Below are 23,313 nucleotides of genomic sequence, written 5' to 3'. Positions count from 1 at the left end.
TGACTATTTTCCTTCCTATTCAGCTACATTAGCAATAATTTGAGCCCATTATTGTAATACCTGTCAAAATGATGGCATGTAAAACTAACATAGAAATCATTCTCAAAAGTTGCCAGCTGGTAAAAACGACTGAAAGTTCCAGGGGACAATGCTTCTAAAAAAATGTCTCTTTTTTTTTAATCGTAAAAATGTTGACTAGTTCACATTGTATTCTTCTTTAAGAGTTGGTCTTATCCTGATTTTGAACTGTTGATCTGTACCTGAGGGCTCATCTTTCTATTACAGTATGACATGGCCAGACGGGTGCTTTTTAAAAACAAGGACAGATTCATTAACTCAGAAGATTCCATCTTCAGCCTACTGCCACGAATTTGTTCTAGAACTATCAGCCTGAAGTTAAAAATCTTTAGCAAAGAAACAGTTAAACTAGAAGAGCAAAAAGTTCAATTTGTAAAAAAAAATCCTCTTTTTATATTTTCGCAGATACTTTCATTTATACACATAATAGATGTGTTATCCCAGTTAGCGAGGTGGAAAAAAAACAAAAGTAGTCCAGTCTTTTAAAATTGTTGTATTGAAAACTGAAGTGAAATAAATGCTATTTTTCTTTTGTTGTGGTATAACTGTAGTTTCCTTCTAATGGGATTCAGAGATTTCATTAATATAAAATCTTCATTATTCATAGAGAGATGTATCAATCACAGCTCCTACATTATACATATAAAACTATAAAATATACAGCAATTCCTTTTTAATATGCAATGTAAATTGAACAAACTATAGTGATTTAACAGAAAAAACAGTGCTATAGGATTTGTCTTAAAAGGAAGGACTGGATATTTTCATTCCTCTTCAAATTACAAAACCATAATTTTAAATCTCAAAATGAACCCCTTAAATATAAAAGAAGAAATGGTAGCAATTTGTCAGGTTTTCTTATCAGGCTAATGATAGCATTTTCTGAAGGTGGAAGGCAAATTACTGTGATAATTATATTAAAACAAGCCATGGCTTTGTACTCTCACTGTTCTACCATTGATTAAGAAGAGTTTATCTCAAAAATGTATTTGAAATTTAAAGATGTACCTCTAGAACTCAGAATATTATCTCTTTTTCACTTACCTTCAGTTACAGACTAGCCATGTAAATTAAAATCTGTGAGTGAAGGGTAAAAACATTTCTCATAAACAACAGGAGTTGCATTCCAGTTAGGTTACTGATTTGCAGTCTGCAAAGAATATATATTTACAAATATTTCTAAAAAAGGTTGTATAGAAGGACAAAGTAATAAATTATATTAAAACTCTACTGATTTTCTAAAAATCTTATGCTTACTTAAGATGCAAATGATTTCTTAACAGACCATTTTTATTTTTAGGGATCATTTATCTTCCTTCTGCTCTGTGGTAACATAAAGAAGTTAGTCTTTCTGTCAGTTGTACTGAGCATCAATTTCTGTGCTCTAGTATCTCAGTAAAACTTGAATAGGAAATACATGCTACAATTCATCTGAGAAAGTCATCTGGAATAAGCTTCAGGCTTTCAGAAGTATTTTCATGAAAAGCAACCATGTCTTTTTTTGTGAAATTCATCTCAAAAAAAAAAAAAAAAAGCAAAGAAAAAACAAGAAGAAAGGAAGGAATAAAGGCCAACATGATTTATTAACCAAGTTGTGTATCCGTTCAGAGCCAACTTTGTCAGACTCTCTTCATTTCATTCACACATAGTGATGAATGTTGAATTTTGTGGCCTCTGTTTTTTAGTGACACTTTTCTGCATATTTGCCCAAGAAATGTTTCCTGCATTTACATGGCAGCACTGCTGATAATCATTGCTAACAGCACCACAGTTATAGGAAAAGGATCTTGAAATATGAAAATCTGTGTGAGAAAAGTTTTGGGAAGATTATTCTGACACATTGTTCAACCAGTCACGGTACTATCCACAAAAACTGATCAAGTTTTTAGCCCCTATCTCCTAATGGATACCCAGGCATCTTCCCCAAGGGTGAAGTTTTCAAGCTGCCATTATTAAAGCTGTTTCACTTGCGAGAGCACAAGAAAGAAGTGCCACAATCATATCTTTCAAATGAATTCTAGCAATAAATAGTATAGAGAACATCATCTTCTTCCTCCATTTAAAAAAAAAAAGTGAAAAACAAAATATTTCAAAATAATTTATTAAGTAACTACGATAAGTAAATAGGACATAGCTCAGTTTAGGGGTAGGAATATTTAGAAATGTGTCCACAAAAAGAAGTTTGAAACTTGCATTTAAATCTGTTATTCTGAAGTAGGCATCATTTTATGCCCTCAGGATACAAGTAAAATTCTTAGGAATTCTGACATCAGTGTTTGTAGGAGGAAAGAAGTATCCTGTAATTGCCCACGTCTTTCAAGGTATTTCAAATATTTAAAGGGAAGGATGAATTCTACTTTAAAATACACACCTTCCTGAGTCGTGATATAAAATACAGAGCTACAATTAAAATTTGGTTGGAAGAACAGTTATATTCTCTTTCTGCTATAGGGGAACTAAACTGAGGTGAACTGAATAGAACTCCTTCCTATGGAGACAAATCTGTGCCTTTCTTGGTATTTAGTGAGTGACAAATCAGGAAAATCAGACAAATTGTACACAAAGTCATTATATGCTTCCAAATACCCAGATCAAGTCCTAAAATACAACCTTGGACTGTAGCCCCAAAAGCACAACGCTCTGCAGAGAAACTGAGGAGCTTGTGGTTTCCTTGTCCCGCCAGAGCACTGGGAGGAGGCGACATGAAGGAATGAATCCTGGCTCACTGCCACTGGGAGCAGGGCAGGGCACAAACACAGGCAGTAACCCCAGAATGCAAACCAGAAATATGCTGTCTTTTATGCCTTTTCCAATTACAAACCTCTAAGATGTCCTTCCTCCTCAGGCCTTAAATAACTAGTGATTTTATCTCTTACTGCTTTCAAAAGAAATGAAGACTCAAAATGGCAACATTTCCTTTTTATGAAACACATGACTTGTGCAGTCCCAAGTACCTGTGCAGACCCATGCACACATATTTGCACAGAGTTGATACCCTGTGCAGTCAGAGAGATCAAAAGGGAGAAGAAGGGTCCTAGCTGCTTTTCAGTACGTGTTGATGCTGGTATGCAGACAACTGGGGAATTTCATTGTCCAAAATATACGCACTTAAAAATGTTTAGGGTCAATTTTCTGAACGCTTTAATACTTTTGGAGGTCTCAATCATAGCATCTCAGACATATCCTATCTGATACAGTTCCAACTGAAATATGGGCCCCCATTATGATGACGTCATGCTAAAGTCAGCTTTTTTTAATGAGATTTCTCAACACAGTGTCATCTATTTTAAGGCAAAGATCATATTGCTCCTGTGGTGTGCATGTTAGATGGTAGGCAAATGATAAAAAGAAAGGTCATGGCAATAGCAGTTTGATGAAAAATGAATAATTTGATTATTTTCACGGTGTGGATCAATAATATTCTGCATCTACTGAAACACATTGCCTGGAGGCACTCGGATAATCAATGGCATAAAACAGAGCCTGCCTTTACTCAGGCTTGCAGCCTCTCTTGATCTTTCTTGGGAGGACCCTTGACGCCTCTAATTTATGTCAAGTGCGTATCAAAGAAATTCCAAAGAGCCTGGCTCATAAAGACTATTTTAGTGGTAGTCATTTGAAGTCTACTTACATATGTTCCTTACGTAACTGTATTTAAGCACTTCCCCTCTAATGCCTGGGAATTCCTAGAAAGGCGTAAAAGCTACCTAGTACTAGCATACCAGTCAGTACCTTAGAAAAGGAAGGGACAAATCTTCTAACACTCTCTATGCTGCAAGCTGACAACAGTACAAAGACAAGAATTTCAGTCAATGGGGCATGTAAATAAACCCTTCTGCACCACCCAAGAATTCTCTTTAATGATGTGAGGGGCACTGACATTTTTAATTTAATAGAGCAGCCACCAGAAAAAATTAGTTCTGCATGATATTGGGAAGAGACAGTTGAGGAGAGGATTTTGTTCAGTAATTTCTCTGTTCATTTGCAGTGGAAAAAGGGAGTTGGCATCTTCTAGCTGCCAAAAAACCCTTAAGTCAAGGATACTTATTTCATTCTGTCTGTGGAGCTATTCTTCCCATCAAGCCATTGCAAGCAAGAAAATAATTACCAGTGGTAGTCCCACTACTACAGTGTTTGCTGTAACAGTATTTACTCATTTCTTAACATGTTCTAACTGCTATACTTTAAATAATTGCTAATGCACACATACACACCTGCATGCACACAGTCAACATTACTTCTCTATCTTCCTTAAAGCTTTCTCAAAAAATATTTTTTTTCCTTTCAGCAGTTGCCTTTCATAACACAAAAGATGGTGTATACTCCTCTGTAAAAAACTATAAAAGCATTAACCACCAATTAGAAGAATACAGACTGTAGTACATATAGTTTAGCTTATGAGGTAGTAAAAGTTGTTTTCAGCATCAAGATCATTGATTTTCTATAGCAGCTGAAGACAGGATAAAATTATTGCACTTGTTAGATCCTTGTCGACTGTTCAACATTAGCTAAATTCACAAAATAAATATACATGTAGAAGTGATTCGGTGATTTGGGGTCAGATCTAATTCCCAAGGTCAAGTTACCCTTTGAACATTTTCTGAGTACATAATCTTAGCACAATCCATCAAAGATACTCACATACTCCTTTTGTCTATTGGCTCTTATAAAACACTGATGTTTAGGAGATTAAGTGGACTCAGCTTTGATAGAGCAGTTCTTCCAAAGTGCTCAACCTTCTCTCAAACTGGAAACTGCCTAAGGCTGGCTTTGCAAAATGCTATTTCTAACTCTACAAGTGACCTGGACATAATTATTCCTTGCCATTTGAGATACTGGGTTCTGTCATTGTCTTCTGTAATGCAGTGTGAGGGATGCAAGGTAATGGTGTTGAGCATCAAGTTTCTTAGATTGAAACCTGCTTTTCCACAGGCTGTATCCCATCAGAAATCCACAAGCCTGAGAGACATGCTTACGATGGGCATCACAAGCTGGACATTTCATTGATGACGGCTGGAAAAGAATAAATCCCTGCAGGTGTATTTGAAGACTTATGACCAGAGACTCTGGACCTCCAATGACTTTTCTTTTAGCTATTTCTGCTGACAGGCCTCTTGATCTCTCTTCTGTAAACAGGGACCTGCTTCCTGAAGGCTATATACAAAGTGAGGTGGAGCTGGATTGCCTTGTCCTCTTTTCTTCTAATGATAAAGTGCTAAAACTTACAGACATTTTTAATATGTTTCATGTAGGAAAGCTGTATATAAGAAACTCAGTATTTTTTTCTCTATTTAGCCTTATGGTTTTATCCATATCTTTGTTCTTCTGCTTTCAGAACCATTACACATGAGTAAGAGCACAGATATATGACAGAAAATCACTAAATCACTCTGGAAGTAATGCTAAAGGTTCCCCCCCCCTCCTTTTTTTAAAAAAAGAACTCTTGTAATAATAACACGACATACCAATCACTTTTAGACAAAAATATTCAAAACCGTCAGAGGGCAGATTTTACAGAAACCTTTGTGAGCACCCACAGCTGTGGGTGTAGCCTGTGGGTGTATTTTGAAAATCTGTGTCAGCAAAAATTTATAATGCTCCCTTTAGTTCTGTTCTCTTAGCTAAATATGTGAACACAATACACTGAAAAGAGTTACTAGAGTAGTGAATACCGAATCAGTTCATACATAAAACCAAACCTCCCTGTCTCCCTCACTCACACACATGAACACACTCATACACACTCATAAAGAGGAACCAGCTCATGCAAATGCCTCTTACCTGATCACACCTCATCAGTCCTAAATATCTGAGAGACTTGCTGCGCTGTGCAATCTGGGTGGCTCCACGGTCTGTGATCTCCTTGCACCATCCAACATCCACTGTCTCTATTGTCATGCTGTACCGCCCAATGGCTATCAGAGCTGTAAAGATATTAAAGGATTGAAATGTACAGCTGGTAGAGATGGTAAGGGCAGTTTCCTGTATGCACCGAATAATGTAGAAAATAAATCCTGAAAAGTAGTTTTTCACGTACCTTGTAAAAGACCTATATTTCAGAATTCTCTTCAAATTAGGAACATACACAAGTGCTAACACATGCAAACACATAGATAAACAGGTATCACTGTTTTTTCTATCTATGAATTTTTCTATCTATTTTTCTAGCTATGAATCAACATAAATAGATCAATTACTAAATATATTCTATACAAATTCTTTTAATTACTTTTTTCCAGAAGTATCAAGGATCAATTAATGAAATTGAAATAAATATAGAATAAAACCAATTCTGCCTCTGTTTTCAGAGAAAATAACTGATTTTATATAATTAATACTGTTTTTCCCCCCAGCAAAATAATATTACAAAGACAGCACTGAGAGTAACAGGACATTTTCTGAGTAAATTAAAAAAAGGTGAGTTTAGAAAACTCTGAAGTAATCTTATGTCATACATTTTATAATAATATTCTAAAACTGCATGTGTTTCCCATTTTTCATATTGATGATGTAAGAACAATGGTATGTCTCACTTCCATGTTTTCTTCACAAACACTTTTCCAACAAAAAAATAAATAAGAGTTAAAAGGGTCATGAGGAATTAAAAGAAAAACCTAAACCTTTAGAATAGGAAAGGAAAGAGGATCTGGAAGTTTTGAATGGGCTGAAAAAAGGTAGGTTGGAGAAACCATGAGGGATCTGAACAGGCTGGGAAGGTTTTGTTACAACATGACAATGACATACAGGATACAAATCATGAGTACCCTGGTCACCATGGACTAGAATACTTTTCAGGAAATATGGGCCCAGAAAGTCAGGCTGGGATTTAATAACAGCAATGAATAACACCTTTTAGCAGCTAAAATCTCAGCTTAGGAAAAAAGGCCAAGGTTTCTGGTGCAGAAGTCAGCCATCTGCATGTAGTCAAGGGGGAGGATGTTCACAATTTTTAGTTCTAGTTATAATGCAGTTGCTGAAAAGGAAGATGAAAGAGTGACTTAACCCAAATAATGCATATATGTTTAAAGAGATGATTTTTCAGCAGCTGTGGGGCTGCTCTGTTCCTGCTGCATTCCCAAACGTCAGGGAGAAAAAAAAAAAAGAGGAGTTATGAAGAGCTGGTAGCTCTTGATATACAAGATGTCAGTCTTTGCTAATCAGCATATAACTCAGATTTAGATACAGAAACAAAGAACACATCTGACTTTCCAGTGGTTCTGCAAACAACTGTACTATGGTAGACAGCAGTAAGGGTAATTTGGATATTTATAAATATTTAAGTGGACTCAATTAGCAAACAAAATCAGCCAAAAGAAGCCAAATACACTCTCGGTAACTGTGGAAGGTGCAATAGTGCATAATTTCTTTCTTGCAGCAGTTCATCAAAAAGGGTAGTATAACTGGATTTTGTAACTGATGCACTGAACATATGATACAATAAACTCTGATTTTTGTCTGGCGTGCTGCCCCTGCGCACCTGTAGCCTGCCAGGCTCCGGGGACGCCCTGGTCGCCCCTGGGCAGATGGAGCTGGCTTAGCTCTGTAAGGCCATCCATCTAAGAGAAGATCACTCTAATTAAACCTGTGTCCTGAGGACCTCTCTGCCACCATCCAAGCCCTGGCAGATGAACCTTAGGATTAAAGGGTGGGTTCAGTTCCATGCATACTGTGTCTCACCTAAAAAATCCATTGCGCAGGCTTGAAGGTTTTACCCACATGCAAAAAGTCCTGAAGCGACGGGCGAGGGTTGAAACGGCAGGTGAAAGGTGCACTGGAAGCCGCAGACCCAACCCTGCATGCAGGCGGTTCAGGATATTGGTCATTTGAGACTGACTGGAAATGACAGTCTCTTGGGGCAGCACCCTGAATGACCAAGCAGCCTTTTCAAGGACAGCACTGCTTGCTCCAGTTGGAGAGGGGCCTAGAAAACGTGGCCTAACCAAAGCTCATCTCCACCCAGTTGGTTAACTGCAGGTCAATGGGCATCTTCTTCCAATGCAGTCACACAAAGATCAAAAGACAAAGGCATGCACCTGCCTCCAAAGGTGTACCTAAATTAACTCTTGCATGCTGGAACATCAGAACCATGTTCGATTCTGCAGATGGCGGACATTCTGCCCTAATTGCCCATGAACTGGCTCGTCTCAACATCGACATGTTTGCCTTCACGAGGAAGGCAGCCTCAGAGAACGTGGTGCCAGTTACACACTCTTTTGGTCAGGTAAGCCCAGAACAGAAAAGCATCTCTCAGGAGTTGGCTTCATGATCAAAAACTCCATTGTTCCTAAACTCGAAAATCTGCCGACAGGTCACTCTGACCGCATTATCTCCCTACGCCTTCCACTACACAACAAGCAGCACGTTGTCCTCTTTAGTATATATGCCCCAACTCTCCAAGCTGACCCTGCTGAAAAAGATAAATTTTACACCGACCTGCGCTGCCTTACCCAAAAGGTGCCTGCAAATGATAAGATCATTATCCTTGGTGATTTAAATGCCAGAGTAAGAAAGAATTTTGAAGCCTGGAAAAGACTATTAGGAAAGCACGGTGTTGGAAACTGCAATGATAATGGTAGACTTCTGCTAGGATTCTGTGCAGAGCAACAGCTCACCATCACTAATATTATCTTTCAGTAGAAAAATAGTCTGAAGACAACCTGGATGCACGCCAGATCCAAGCATTGGCATCTCATTGATTATGTCTTGGTGTGACAGGGAGATGTCCGTGACGTCCACCACACCCGCGTGATGCCCAGCGCAGAATGCCAAACAGACCATTGGCTTGTGCACTGTAAACTCAACTTCAATCTCAAATTCAAACCTAAAAGGGGCAGTATCCCAAGGAGAAGACTCCATGTTAACAATCTCCAATCAGCCACAGTAAGAGACAGATTCCACGTAAACCTTCAAACTAGGCTCAAAAACCATTCCATAGATTCTGCAGATTCCTCTCCTGAAACAATTTGGCACCATATTAGAAACAGCATCCTGTATTCCTCTGAAGAATCCTTAGGGTTCTCCCTCAAAAAGAACAAGGACTGGTTTGATGAAAACAATCAAGAAATCCAGGATTTGTTGAGGAAGAAGAGAACCGCCCACCAAGCACACCTTGCACTGCCTTACTGTCACAAAGAAAAACAGCCTTTTGTCTTGCATGCAGCAAGCTCCAACAGAAACTCCGTGACATCCAGAACAAGTGGTGGATCGATCTAGCTAAAAAAACTCAATTATGTGCAGATATGGGTGATCACAAAGGATTCTATGAGGCCTTGAAAACAGCATACGGGCCCACATACCAGGTACAAAGCCCTCTACTCAGCACAGATGGTCAAACGCTTCTCACAGATAAAACCTCCATTCTGAACCGATGGTCTGAACACTTTCAGACTCTTTTCACTACCAACTGTGTAGTCCAAGACTCAGCAATTCAGTCCATCACACAACAACCGGTGAAATACGAATTGGATACTGCCCCCACTTTGGGAGAAACGCTCAAGGCCATACAACAGGTGAAAATCGGCAAGGTTGCTGGGGTTGATGGAATTCCACCTGAAGTCTGGAAACATGGGGGCCCTGCACTCCATGCTAAATTTCATGACTTTGTGGTGCACTGTTGGGAACTAAGTGAACTCCTCTCAGGCCTTCGTGGTGCAGTCATCATCACCCTGTATAAGAAGAAAGGAATTAAATCAGACTGTTCAAATTACCAAGGTATTACTCTGCTCTCCATTGCTGGCAAAATCCTGGCAAGAACACTCTTGAACAGACTTCTGCTGTAGCAGAAGGAATTCTTCCTGAAAGTCAGTGTGGTTTCAGAGCCAACAGGAGCGCCATAGACATGGTGTTTGTTCTCAGACAACTGCAAGAGAAGTGTAGGGAACAGAACAAAGGTCTCTATGTAACCTTTGTCAACCTCACCAAGGCTTTCGATACTGTGAGCAGAAAAGGTCTATGGCAGATTTTGGAACGTTTAGGTTGTCCCCCCAAGTTCCTTAAAATGATCATCTCACTCCATGAGGATCAGCACCACCAGGTCAGATATGGCAATGCACTTTCTGAGCCCTTTCAAATAAAGAATGGTGTGAAACAAGGCTGCGTTATTGTACCAACCCTATTCAAAATCTTTTTCAGTATGATGCTCCAAAGGGCCACGGCAGACCTCAAGGATCAGGATGGTTTCTACATCTGATACCGTACTGATGGAAGCCTTTTCAACCTAAGGCAACTGAAGGCCCACACTAAGACCTTAAAGCACCTTGTCTGGGAGCTGCTTTATGCTGATGACATCGCCCTTGTCGCTCACACAGAAGCAGCTCTGCAGCGTTTAACATCCTGCTTTGCAGATGCTGCTGAGCTCTTTGGGCTGGAAGTCAGCTTAAAGAAGACAGAGGTTCTCCATCTACCAGCACCTCAGGAAGTCTTCCTTCATCCCCATATCACCATTGGTGAATCAGAGCTCAAATCAGTCCAGCAGTTTAATTACCTAGGTAGCCTCATCTCCTCGGATGGTAAGACTGATGGAGAGATAGACAACAGGTTAGCAAAGGCATATAGTGCTTTCAGAAAGCGTCATAAAAAGAGTTTGGTGAAATAAACACTTGAAGAAAAGTACAAAGATCAGTGTTTACAGAGCCATAGTGCTGTCTACTCTCTTATACGGATCTGAATCATGGGTCATCTACCACCACCACCTGCAACTCCTAGAACACTTCCATAAATGCTGTCTCCATGCAATCCTAAACATCCACTGGTCAGATTATGTGACCAATACATCTGTTCTAGAACAAGCAGCAGTCACAAGTATTGAGGCCATGTTGCTGAGAACACAGCTGCGTTGGGCAGGGCACGTCTCCAGGATGAAGGACCACCGCCTCCCTAAGATCTTGCTTTATGGTGAACTTGCCACTGGCTGCCGCAAGAGAGGAGCCCCAAAGAGAAGACAGAAGGACTCCCTGAAACCACATCTCAGCCTCGGCCATATTGATCATCATAACTGGTCTACTCTGGCCTCCAATCAGGAGGTCTGGAGACACACCATCTATAACGCTGCTGATGCCTTTAAGAAAGCACACAGGATCACTCTTGAGGAGAAAAGACAACACAGAAAGAATCGTGCCTTGCAGAATATACCACCTAAGGAGTCTTTCTGCTGTGCCTTTTGCAACCGGACATGCCTGTCTCACATTGGCCTTTTTAGCCACCAACACGCTTGCAACAAACGTGGGTAGAGCCCTTCCCAAATCTTCATTCACGAAGCCTAGCCATGACTGATGACTGATGGACATTGATTTTTGTAGGACAATACCAACTCCCTGTTCTCTTCCCAGTACATCTCTAGAAAACAAGTCCTAAGTTTGTAAAAATGTAAATATATGTATAGCAAAACCTAACTTTTATACTCTTCTTACAGACACCTCTTAATATATCGCTATCATAAAAATTATAGACAGTCAGAAACTTTCTGTATATATTTTGCAATAGGAAAAGCTATAGAAATTATAATTATTATACCCCCCCAAATGTTATAGACCTGAAATAGTGAAATACTGAAAGCCTTCCATTCCATCAGAATAATGCCAGTTAAACACAATGTCAAATACTATTTGCATTTGAATACTTTTGCTAGTGTTTTTAAAGTTACAACCATATTTTGTTATTTTCAATGCTTCATCTAAAACTGATAAAGAGAAGAAAATCAACAGAGAATACTTCTATGAAGTACCATTAAAGATCATCAGATCAAAGCAACAAAATCTGTCCCCAGTTAGCAGACATCTTTCTTGAAAAAGAAATATTTTGACAAGAGTGTACAATGTTATACTGCAGTCACATATTAAAACAGTTCATCTATCAAACACAGAGGGTGTGCCACTTTAAAACACCAGTGACCATAATTTCTGACAATTTCTATGTGTGCAACTGCACCCTCACAAAAACATTCTGGGCTAGAGAAAAGACACACTATTCAGTTTCCATCAGCATTCAGCAGAGGGAAATAAAGAAAGGCCACAAGAACAGGTGAAAATGTAACAATACCTTTCCAGAACACTTTCCTCACATGAAAAAAAGTATGGTCAGGAATTTTCTGAACGGGGTTTATTTAATGGCTCTGTACTTTGGTAAGTTCACCTAATCAGTCTTGTAATGCACAAAGTGTTTTAGGCTCCATAACACCCTGCGGCAAGGAATCCTGCAGTTCAGACATCATCTCTTTCAGAAACCACCTTCCCTTGTGGAAAATGGTTTCTGGAAATCCAAATAGACTGCATCAACCATGTCTTCTTTACTCCTTCCTGACTTCAAAGCATTCTGATACGATTGTGAAGCACAACCTATCTCCACAAGAGCTGTGTCAGCTCGTCCTGGATGCGTCATATTTATTCACATGTTCACTAATTGCATTCTATATTATTACTAACTTGCCTTATGCAGACACCAGCTTTACTGGTTCATACTTTTCTGATCTTCCTAAAACATTTTTTTTTTGAGATATCTCTGCCAAGCAATCCTGTGGTAGTCAGGCAGATTTAAGTGAAAGATTACACAGTGCAGTGAGGAGCTTGTAGTTCTTTTAGAAGTCTTGAGTACACACACTTCTGCTTGTATGAGCAGAATACTTAAAGCCACAAGTTTCAGCTAAGAAAACTTTTGCATTGTTCAACATCTTTTCTTCCTCTTTGCATTTGACCACAATAATAAGAATACACTGCTATTCTTGGTAAGTCTGGTAGTAATTTAACAAGGAAACATGCAGTAAACCCCTTAACAAGTAAGTCTGGGTTCTGTGACTTAAGAACTTGTAGCAAATCAGCAGTAAAGAACCATCAAAAGTATGTTTCAACACTAATGACAACCGAATTTCAAAACATGGTAAGTGACCAAACAGAAGAACACAATACATTGCAAGTAAGTAGAGGAGGATACACAAAAATCCCCCATGTAGTGTAAAGTTGTTGGCTTTGACATATGAACCTCTCCTTTTTGTGAATATTTAACAAGGCATCCAATTATTTTCTCTCCTTTTTATACTCCCATTTATTTTGGCAAAAGCAAGATATTTCTTTTTCCAGTGCTAGGTTGGTGGAATGGAAATCAACTAATGTACAGCCCCTACACTGCAGAAGATAAAGTGTAATGTCTCCAACTGAAATTGGAAAATCAACCCTACAGCCTTGAGCTGTATCAAGCAAAAATGTTTTCTAGTTGTAATGGGACTTTGTTGTAGCTGAGAAGGCGAAAGGACCAGGTTTGTAGGCAAAGGTGGCATCTTTTAGATGACCAGCTGGAGTAGCTGGGAAAACAAGACAAATTTTGTCCAGTCTGCTACCATTAAAAGCAAATACTAATTTAAACTCATTTTCTTTTAAACTGATAAAGTTAAACTGACACAGCTAAATGCATCTGCTCCTACAGACATAAATGACTGTCTTAGTCAGAGGAAAGGTCTCTGTTCAACTGTGTGTAACCTGCAAAACGAATGGCTGCAATGTGAGTGTTGTCATGGTTAAACTACTTCTGCACCTGACCTAGTCAGGCACTGAGCTCTCCCTCCAACAAAACCGCTCTGTTTACTTTATAAAATGGTTTTGGGAAACTACAGACAGCAGTAGGTGGCCTTCCCCCTTGATTTTGTATATATACTAAAAAAAAAATCAGAAACAGATATCACATGAGTATGTCAACAAAAATCAGTAATCTAACATTTATAATTTAGTCATGACTGTTCCCAAGTTTAAGTTGCTACAATAGAAAAATTAACTTACAAACAACTGATATTTGGGCCACTCCTAATTTAATTCAAAGCTATTTTTATATCTGGAAACAAATACCCTAGGTTTTGCATAATATTACCAAATAAAATTGTTTGGAAATCTGGTGCATTAAGCAGAATTATGTCCAATCAAAAATACTTTTATTGACATGCACCTACTACACCACAGAGCATTTCCTTAATTGATAAATCCTATTTGAATTTAACTGAAAATAAACCTAGGTGAGGCTTAACTGTGTTGCTGGTTTTTTTTCTATTATCATCTAACATATTGCAAATGTACAAGGCACTGCATTTGGTCAGCCTTCAGTGGGGACTAGATAGAAATGTTTTTAAAAATTAATTATGATTGGTATCACCCTTACACCAGGGCATTACACATATATATGCATTCATGTAAAAAACACTTTTTCTTTTTTTTTTTAAAGTCTTTTTTCATTAATGTCAAAACAAATTAAATGGGCAAGAATCAGAATTTAAAATTTCCAAGGGTTTTACACAGAGCAGAAATGTATCAGTCAACCAAGTATTACCATGAAATAGTCTTTTTACAGAAATGTTAATTATATTTTCTATATATTATATATAACTATAATTAATACAAATATATTATTATTTTATATATAATATAAAACATAAAAATTCCATATAAACATAATATATTATCTTTTTATTTATTATATAGCCAGAAGTTACTAAAGTGACTTTGATAGCCACCCTGGTTCCTGGAGACACTAATTTATAAAAAAAAACTTTAGGAAGTTTATGAGAGTTAAAATTGCAATAAGCAGATGTAATAAAAATAAAGTTAGCAAAGAAAATCATATATTTAGGTTTAGGCAAATGGTATAACAGTTTAGCTTAGTGGACCTTGAAATATTCTTCTGCTGTTGATGGTGTTTTACTCTCATTTGCCTGAGTTATTTAAAATATGAGTGGACAAAGCTCTAAAGAAGCTACAAAGAAAATGTGTACAAGACAGACCAAAAAGGGCAATTTAAAGACTCTTTTCTAGCTTTCATTTATGTTACTGTATTGAATTACAAACAAAATGGAAAGATGAAAATCATGCAGGTAAATTATAAAACTTTGAGTGCATTGAAGTTTTACCAGTCACCCAAATTAGTTTGATATTCCAATTCTAGTGATTTTCAGAAAATAACTTAAAAATTAGCAAACAATTAGACCAAAACACTTGACAATCGTAAAATACAGCTGAACACAGACAACATACTGCTGACTAATTTTAATATATTATTGCATCTACAAATGGAATCTTTAACTTATATATGTTAATAACATCATCTACAGTATACAACAGATTAACTATTGCTTATACACAGAAAGGGCTCTTGTTTACAAATGCATACCTATAAAAACTTATTTTCAGAAAACTTTTCGGGGACTTCAGCATTTTTTCCCCCCAGTTAGGGCAACAGAACTTTATTCTTCAGAGCAAACCTTGAGACCATAATAAAAAGCTTGATAACTTTGCCCACCTGATACTAAACATGATACTAACAGATAGTACATGTTTAAACCCGCTGCACTGATGAGGATGATTGTTATCTGCCATGCAAATTACATGAGGTCTTGTAGTTTAGCTAATCTGTTACGTGCAGATCTGTTCCACGTGTCAAAAGGTGTTTTGCTGCGGTAACTACAGACAGCAGTTGAAGAAATCACTGCTTGAGTTCTCTGCTGCTTTGCTCACCCAGTAGAGGAATCATAGCTCACAATTCATATTTCTTCTGCCTTAAATGAAAGACTCACTGCATGGTACAATTTTTTATACAATTCATCTACTCCAGTTACAAATTTAGAAGGGTATTTTGATGACTAAATAAATGTTTGTTTATCATATACTGATAAAAATAATACATCAAGCACTGTAGTTCATCTGGCACCAAATAAAGGCTACCATGGGTAGGCATATCAGTTAAAAACTCTAGTTTGTGCTGGTTTCCTAGTGAAAACTCTAATTCTGCTCAGGCTTTTGCACATCCAGCTGACAGGCAGTATGATGGGTCTGTTTTATTTTCTTCTACAATCACAACCTCTCATAACAGCCACATTTCAGTGCCACCAGGAAATAGCAAATCAAGAGAGACAGAATCTGCACAAGAACTGGCCTTCTACCAGGGAACTCAGCCAATCCCATTTATAATCATGCACTTAAATACATTCCTAGTTTTAACTGCAGTTCCCTTGAAATAAAGATACATACGTAAACAGAGGACATAACCCTGAACTTCACTGTTCTCATAATGAGTTGTCAATCTTTATTCCCTAACTAGTTTCCCATATGGCACATACATCCATGTAGCAAACATACAGGGAAACAATTAAGTCCTTTCCCTATGGTACAGAAGTGATGCAAAAATTATATTGGCCAGTGTTATTTTTAAAAATATTTTACACAATTGGTATTTTAATATTTATAGCAAGTGCTCACAGAACACAAAAACCAGAAAGGTATGTAAAATAGGTAAATACTTCAGCTTTTGTAAACCCTAAAGAAGTTCAGAAAAGAAGTTGGCCAGCCTGAAAAATTTTCCCACTGGAATGTTTTGTCATCTCTCAGGATGGTAAGCCTGCATTTTAATATACTTGGTGTGTTTCACTTTTTTCCCTATTATCTTCATCTGCCTCAGGCTGCTTGAGGTCTCCTGTGATAACTTTCTTGTTATACCTTTGTGCATATGTGGCCATGGGTAACATTTCTTGAGAATGAAGTATGGGACTGCAATAAAATGCACAAAGATAGAGTGGCATGACCACAATGGGAAACCAACCAAACCTAATGCCTCAAAAAAAAAGGAGACAGACTGTACCCCTTGAGTAAACCTGTTTTCTCCCAGAGTTTAGGAAATATGGTTAAATACTGTCTCTCTGGATTAATATTTTAAGCTTATTTTGCAGGTATGGTGGCAAAGCACTCAATCAGTGATATTACTGTAAGTTTTACTAAAAAAAAAATCTGTTTGAAAGTGGTAACACATACATTTTAAAACAATGTATTTTTGGTTTCCACTTTGAAAATAAAATCCCATTATTTAAAGTACGGGTTACCTAAAGGTGGTTAAGGAAAATCCCTGAAAGCAAAAAAAATCCTAAGGACTGAAAAGACCGTGTAAGAGGAAGGATGGCAGACAGTTTTTATATTTAACACAGGTCAATATTTTATTTTTTCTGTAAGAGTCATAAAAGTAATTGGCACACAGTTATTTAGCTATTGCCTGGTTGTGGTATATGATTGCCATTAAATTGTACAGTATACAGTGTTGTATTCAATGCCAACTTTATTAACTGATACAAAGAAAAAAGGGTAATTGCTAACCCAACTTTTATCCTACAGTTTAAACTACATGAAACACGTGGTAATCAGAGGGCCTTTATTTTCCAAGTAAAATTAATTTTAGTGCTTGCTTTACTTCTTTATCTTGCATATTTGGGCAGACTAAAACCATAAACAAACCATAAACATTTGTACAAAGATCATTAAAAAAACTTGTTGTCCTACAATGTAAGCAAAATTCTGTCCTAAACAAGCTATGAAATTGAAAAAGCAGAAGAAAATGATCTTTCAAAACTATCTTTAACATAACAAAGTGTTAAATATCTGTTTCCCCAAAAGTCCACACTAAGAACAAAGCCAAGCTATGGACAGTCATAGAAAATCATTTGTTGTATTTTATACAGGTCTCTTAAGTAAAAAAATCAACAATGACAACAATGAATTAATCATAAATACATCTGTAGTCTAAATAAAATATATTAATGCAGAATACAAGCTCTGGGACTTTTTAGCCATTTCAGCATCTTTTACTCAACGCACGTAACAGCAAAAACCAAACTAAAACAAAGCAACGCCCCCAAATCCTCAAAATAAGGATGCAAGAAAGGTGTTAGTATTGCAAACTGAAAGGCATGAAGCATATTTGCTTCTGTTCTCACTGCAGACCTCTCATAAAAATATTAAAAAATAACCACTTCAGAGATGGATTGCAAAAGTGGTAGTAGTTGCTGGTTTTAATCCCATGGTCTTAAGACAAAATAGCCCCTGTGGACCAAGTTGTTAAAAAACAACTCAATTTTCACCTTCCTGGGAATACTAAAACATAACTTGTTTTCTTTCAGTTTTTTTGCACTGAAGTAATTTCCACCACTGTCCCAGACACAGTCTGATTACAAATAGAAGACTGACTTCAATCCCCAAGAAAATCATGGAGCCAATTTTCCTAGAAGGCACATCTGAAGGACACAGAGATGACTGGGAACAGACAGCTCTGACATACCACGTGCAAACCAAGCCTTGTCAACCTGATTGCCTTTCTGTGATATGACTGACTCTGTGGACAAGGGATACGTAAATAATATTTATTTTTTTACATCAGAAGAATATTGAGAAGAAGTGCTATAGACTCTTCAAGATTACTTCTTTCTCTTCCAGTCCAAAGAGAGAAACATTTCTTTTTTTGGTCAGGCTAACAAAGACACCAAAAATTACCTGAACCACTCTAAACAGGAACAAGAGATATATAAGGTAATTTAAATATTATCTTTTCAAAACAGATAATGGTGTTTGTGCATATGACAGTTACTAGTGATGACACTGAAAACCCAGATATAGGTAACATTAAAAAAAAAAAGACTGTAACGATTTAAGGTACGTGCAAGGCATCAACCTAGAGAGGAAGGAAAGAAACATTTTTTTTTTTTTTAAAAATCTGGCATTGTTTGGATAACTGGTGTATACACTGCTTCCAAACATCTGTGAATACTTTGAAAAATCTGCACCTTAGAGCACTTGAGGAGCTGTAAGTCCAAGACAGTCACAGAATGCAGAGTATCACATACAGACCACATTTAACGACCACTTAATGTTTTGCTGGGACAGCTCGAGATGATAAACTGGAAACTGGTAAAAGGAAAAAACCTCACTTTGTATCACTTATTAAATATATATTTATTAATAAACAATTTTAGGCAATTAGATAATAATATGTATATAATTGTACATATGTATTATATATGTATATAATTAAAAATATTACAAACACTTATTAACTGTTTACTCTGGTGAATGAGTTGACTTTGGTAAGGCAAATTTCATGGAAGAAATAAGAATCAGGATATTGAGAAGCTAATTGTCAAAAAAGCAAAATTTTAGCTAGCTCTTAGTCCCATGGCATTGTAAGAGAGGGGGGAAGAGACAGAGGATGCTTTCCCAGAGAGGGAATTTAACGGTTGAGCCTGTTCAATTGTGGGATCAGGCGAGATTAGAGCACGTCTCTTTGGAGAATGACAGAAAGTAATCCTAAATGATGTGGGAACACACCCTTTTGTACATTTAGCTTTGTCCTTCTCTCCTAAGGAATCTAGCTACTGTATTCTTCTGATTAATAAATACTGACTTTGAAAAGACTGCTAGATCGTCTGCAAATACTTGCTGAGACAAAGAATGACATCTGTGACAGAGGTCTATACTCATTCTGCCAAAGAGGGAAAATGTTCTGCCAATGAGAGAAAACACAGGTCCTAAGCCGGAGAACAACAGAATTATGCATTTTGCCCTTTCAGAAAGGAGTCCTAAATTTATCAACTTGAAAGACTACACATCAAAAAGGAGACTGAAGGATGGAGAGCATCTAATAAATGCATGACAGCATGTTACTTCTGTCATGCACTAAAGAATTTCACACTGTTTGATGGTAGAACAATGACTACTTAAATCATGATTCAGTGTAACAACTCCTAAGTTTTGATAAGCTTAGCAGAGTACAATAGATAAATTTTTTAGTACATAAAATTGAATGAAATTGAGAAAAAGGAGCCAAATAAATACTTATTAGAAGATAAAAACTGCTTATAAAAATAGAATTTTACATACACAATATAAAACTGGAAAAAAATGGCTATTGAAAGTTTTGAATTTCATTGTATGACTCCTGGTGTATAACTGTTCAGTACTCAGCTGGAGAGTAGATATTTGACTGTTCACCAGAACACACAAAAAGTAACAGGTAATAAAACGAAATATACCATACAGCATGAGGTGTTACACAAGACAGACTGTTCATGCACTTCAACAGATATATGTTTGGCAGTACTTTTCAAATCCCAGAAACACACCCAATGACCCTCTAAGATATTGACACAGTATGTACCGTTCTCTACTTTAGGAGTACAGGTTATTATTCATAAGAATTGGGTACTTATTTTTCTAACTCAGCCAGTTCATATTCACCCTTCTTACTCAGTCTTCTTGCAATATGGTATGTGAAGACTGGAAAACTGAGATTCATGCAATAGGGCTAGAATTATTGTGTAAACTTGTAAAGATGTATGCCTAGGAACTCAGAGCATGGGCTTGGGACAGAACAGCACTGAACAGAATGAAAAAAGTTCTGTGCACTTCCAGACACTATGGATTATGTTATAAAAGGGCAGCTATGTGTGAAGGTGCTGGGCAGAAAAGAAAGTGAGTGATCATATGAAATATAACACATTCTGAAACAGGAGAAGCAGAGACAAGAGAATGGAATTAAAAAGAGTGAAATAAGAAAAGATTCCTACACACATATACACAGACATATCTGTACAGCCCACATTAATATATGGATATAGGATAAAACAATATTAACATCTTTATGAAAACTTTTTACACCCCTAGAATATAATTTTCTGACACATTATGTTTCCCCTATAACCACTTTTTCCATTTTTTCCCTTAAAAAAACCCAACCAACCCACAAACAAAAAAACTCAACAAAAAAACCCCAAACCCCAACAAATAAATGAACCAACCAATCTCCAAGAAAACCCCACTGACAAAAAACCTAAAATGAAAACACAAAACCAAACAAACAAAAACCGCCAAAAAGTTGGCATCAAACATTGTACTATGCCTGCCATGTACCCATCTGCACATCTGTAATAATCTGGCTGTGCAGTGAGCTGCTAAAAATGTGAGCAAACAAACAAATGTAAAGCCTCAACATATCCAATAAAGTACCACACATCCTGATGGTCAAATCTGTCTGCAAAAGACTTGTGTGTTTAACAGTAGTCCAACACCTACTTCCCACATTCTTGAGGACCGCAGTTTGAAAGCCACTGTTTCAAAGACTGGAGATTCAAGAAGTCCAGAAAGAGAAGGAAGAAATTATTCAGCTTCAGATGGTAGCAGAAAAGCCAAAATTAGTCTATAACATGTTGAAGAAACACTTAGGCTTAAATTAGAAAAGCAGTCTGAAAAATAGCAGCAATAATACACATTACCTAGTGATGTGACTGATACACTACTATGACATTTCCACAGCATTAAAAAAGGAGTCTGAAAAAACAGCATTTAGAAAAAATAATCCATGTGCACCATCACTGCTCTTTCAACTGTTTCTCACTTTTCAGATAATTTTGTTTTGAATGTCTTCATACACTAGTTATGCCCTCTTCCATCGACAACAAATTTTTATCTATGTAACTAACATTAATATGGCTACTATATTTAGAAAGTTTCTCTTAAGACGTAGAGCTGGTGAGATGGCACCTCTAATCCTGTGTTCAGTTTTGGGCCCCTCACTACAAGAAACACATTGAGGGACTGGAGTGTGTCCAGAGAAGGGCAACGGAGCTGGGGAAGCATCTGGAGCACAAGTCTGATGAGGAGTGGATGAGGGAGCTGGGGGTGTTTAACCTGGAGAAAAGGAGGCTCAGGGGTGACCTTATCACTCTCTGCAACTACCTGAGAGGAAATTGGCGTGAGCCAGGTGGGGGTCAGTCTCTTCTCCCAGGCAACCAGTGATAGGAGGAGAGGAAATGGCCTCAAGCTGAGACAGGGGAGGTTTAGATTGGATATGAGGAAAAATAGTGTTGTCAAACACAGGAACAGGCTGCCCAGGGAAGCAGTGGAGTCACCATCCCTGCAGGTATTTGAAAGACATGTAGATGTGACACTGAGGGACATGGATTAGTGGTGGACTTGACAGTACTGGGGTAATGGTTGGACTCAACCTTAAAGGCTTTTTCCAACCTAAACAACTCTGTGATTCAAAAGCCCTTGGACAGATACAGCTATTGGACAACACAGCTCTTCCCAAACTGAATCTGATCCCAGCAACATTTTTTGAAGACAATTATCAGCCAATGTAATTACTTTAAGAGTAACACACATAGTGCCAGTATAGTGATAACTATGTTGTTTCTATTTCCACTGCGTATGGGAGAGAACCAAGTTGAAAAGAAGAGGATATAAAGCTAGGATATAGCAAGGATGATACGAATACAGGCAGTGATAGCATTTATTTTACAACCTTCAGCTTGTGCAGACTTCTTATCTAATTACACCTGAGTACATTTGTAGGTGAGTGTTTAAGACAGCTCTGGGAATAACATTTGCTATTAAAGGCTATGCAGTGATCATGAGACATGCAAGCACTGTATTTTGTCAAGGAGAAATGAATCTTCACAGGCCGAGAAGGCTGGATATCCATGGAAGGAGGTGCAAAGAGGGCTCATGCAATTTATTCAAGGTCCAGATTACCCTTCCAGATGTGCAGTAATATGGAACAGAATCATATATGTATTTGCAAAGTATAGTTTAAGCCACTGCCAAGATGTAACCCTATGAGACTTCTTAAAATAAAATAAGACACAAATACATGTTTTTATACATAATCTGTGTGTATTTATTTTACTTTGCTGAACCCTGGAATAGATACAATGCTTTTCTTAAAATTGCTGAGTTAAAGTATGTTACTGAAAGTATCTTTAAAGATCTAAAATATATCCAAAGAGGACAATAAGATTTGATGCAGTGACTGACAGACTACACTGACTGTTTCCTATTGTGCCAATTGTTGCTTAGGTCTCACATCACAGCATGAAGCTACATACAGCATGTGCTGCAACAAATCTATACAATCAGGGAAGGACAGACTGTCAGCCTCAATTTTGCATTTTTCTGGTTTTGTCAGCATGTATCACTCCACAGCTCAACATAAATTAACTTTAACATGAGATTTTGTGTCTGTTAACATAACATTTAATATGTTCCAATGCAGTTATATTGTTCTACTCTGGAAAACACAGCCAGATAAAAGTGATGTAACTTGCCATTAATTTTGTGATGACTAATGAAACTGAGGTTGTTCATATAAATCAATACAACTGGATGCTGAGAGTGAGTACAGCTGACAGGGAGAAATGGAGATAATTTAAAAAGGTTCCATACTGTGAATCATCACAAGTTAGCTTGAAAAATAATGAAGGAATTACTTTCAGGGAACTTGTTTTGTAGATCCTCCCTGTTAAATATCTGAAGTAAGTTGTGGATATTCTTGTACAACACCTAGAGATGAGTTTTGATGGGAAAAAAAAAGAATTTATCTGTAATTTCTAAAAGTGTCAAACACTGACACCTACATTGCATCTGCGAGATGTTTGTAACTGAATGGTTACAC

At 37.4% G+C, this 23,313-nt stretch overlaps 1 protein-coding gene across 1 annotated transcript in view; it reads right to left on the bottom strand.

The window, feature by feature from the left end:
• FBXL17 (F-box and leucine rich repeat protein 17) overlaps window positions 1-23,313 on the bottom strand; it is a 289,489-nt gene that overhangs the window by 9,812 nt on the left and 256,364 nt on the right. Inside the window, exon 9 of the mRNA XM_027656845.1 lies at window positions 5,860-6,002. Within this exon, the coding sequence (XP_027512646.1) occupies window positions 5,860-6,002 (143 nt within the window). The remainder of the gene's footprint in view (window positions 1-5,859; window positions 6,003-23,313) is intronic.

Source organism: Corapipo altera, unplaced genomic scaffold (assembly GCF_003945725.1).
Source record: "Corapipo altera isolate COAL_440 unplaced genomic scaffold, ASM394572v1 61281, whole genome shotgun sequence".
In the NCBI taxonomy this organism is placed as follows: domain Eukaryota; kingdom Metazoa; phylum Chordata; class Aves; order Passeriformes; family Pipridae; genus Corapipo; species Corapipo altera.
Note: the sequence above shows the minus strand (reverse complement) of the source record. Positions and strands in the feature narration are given on the sequence as shown.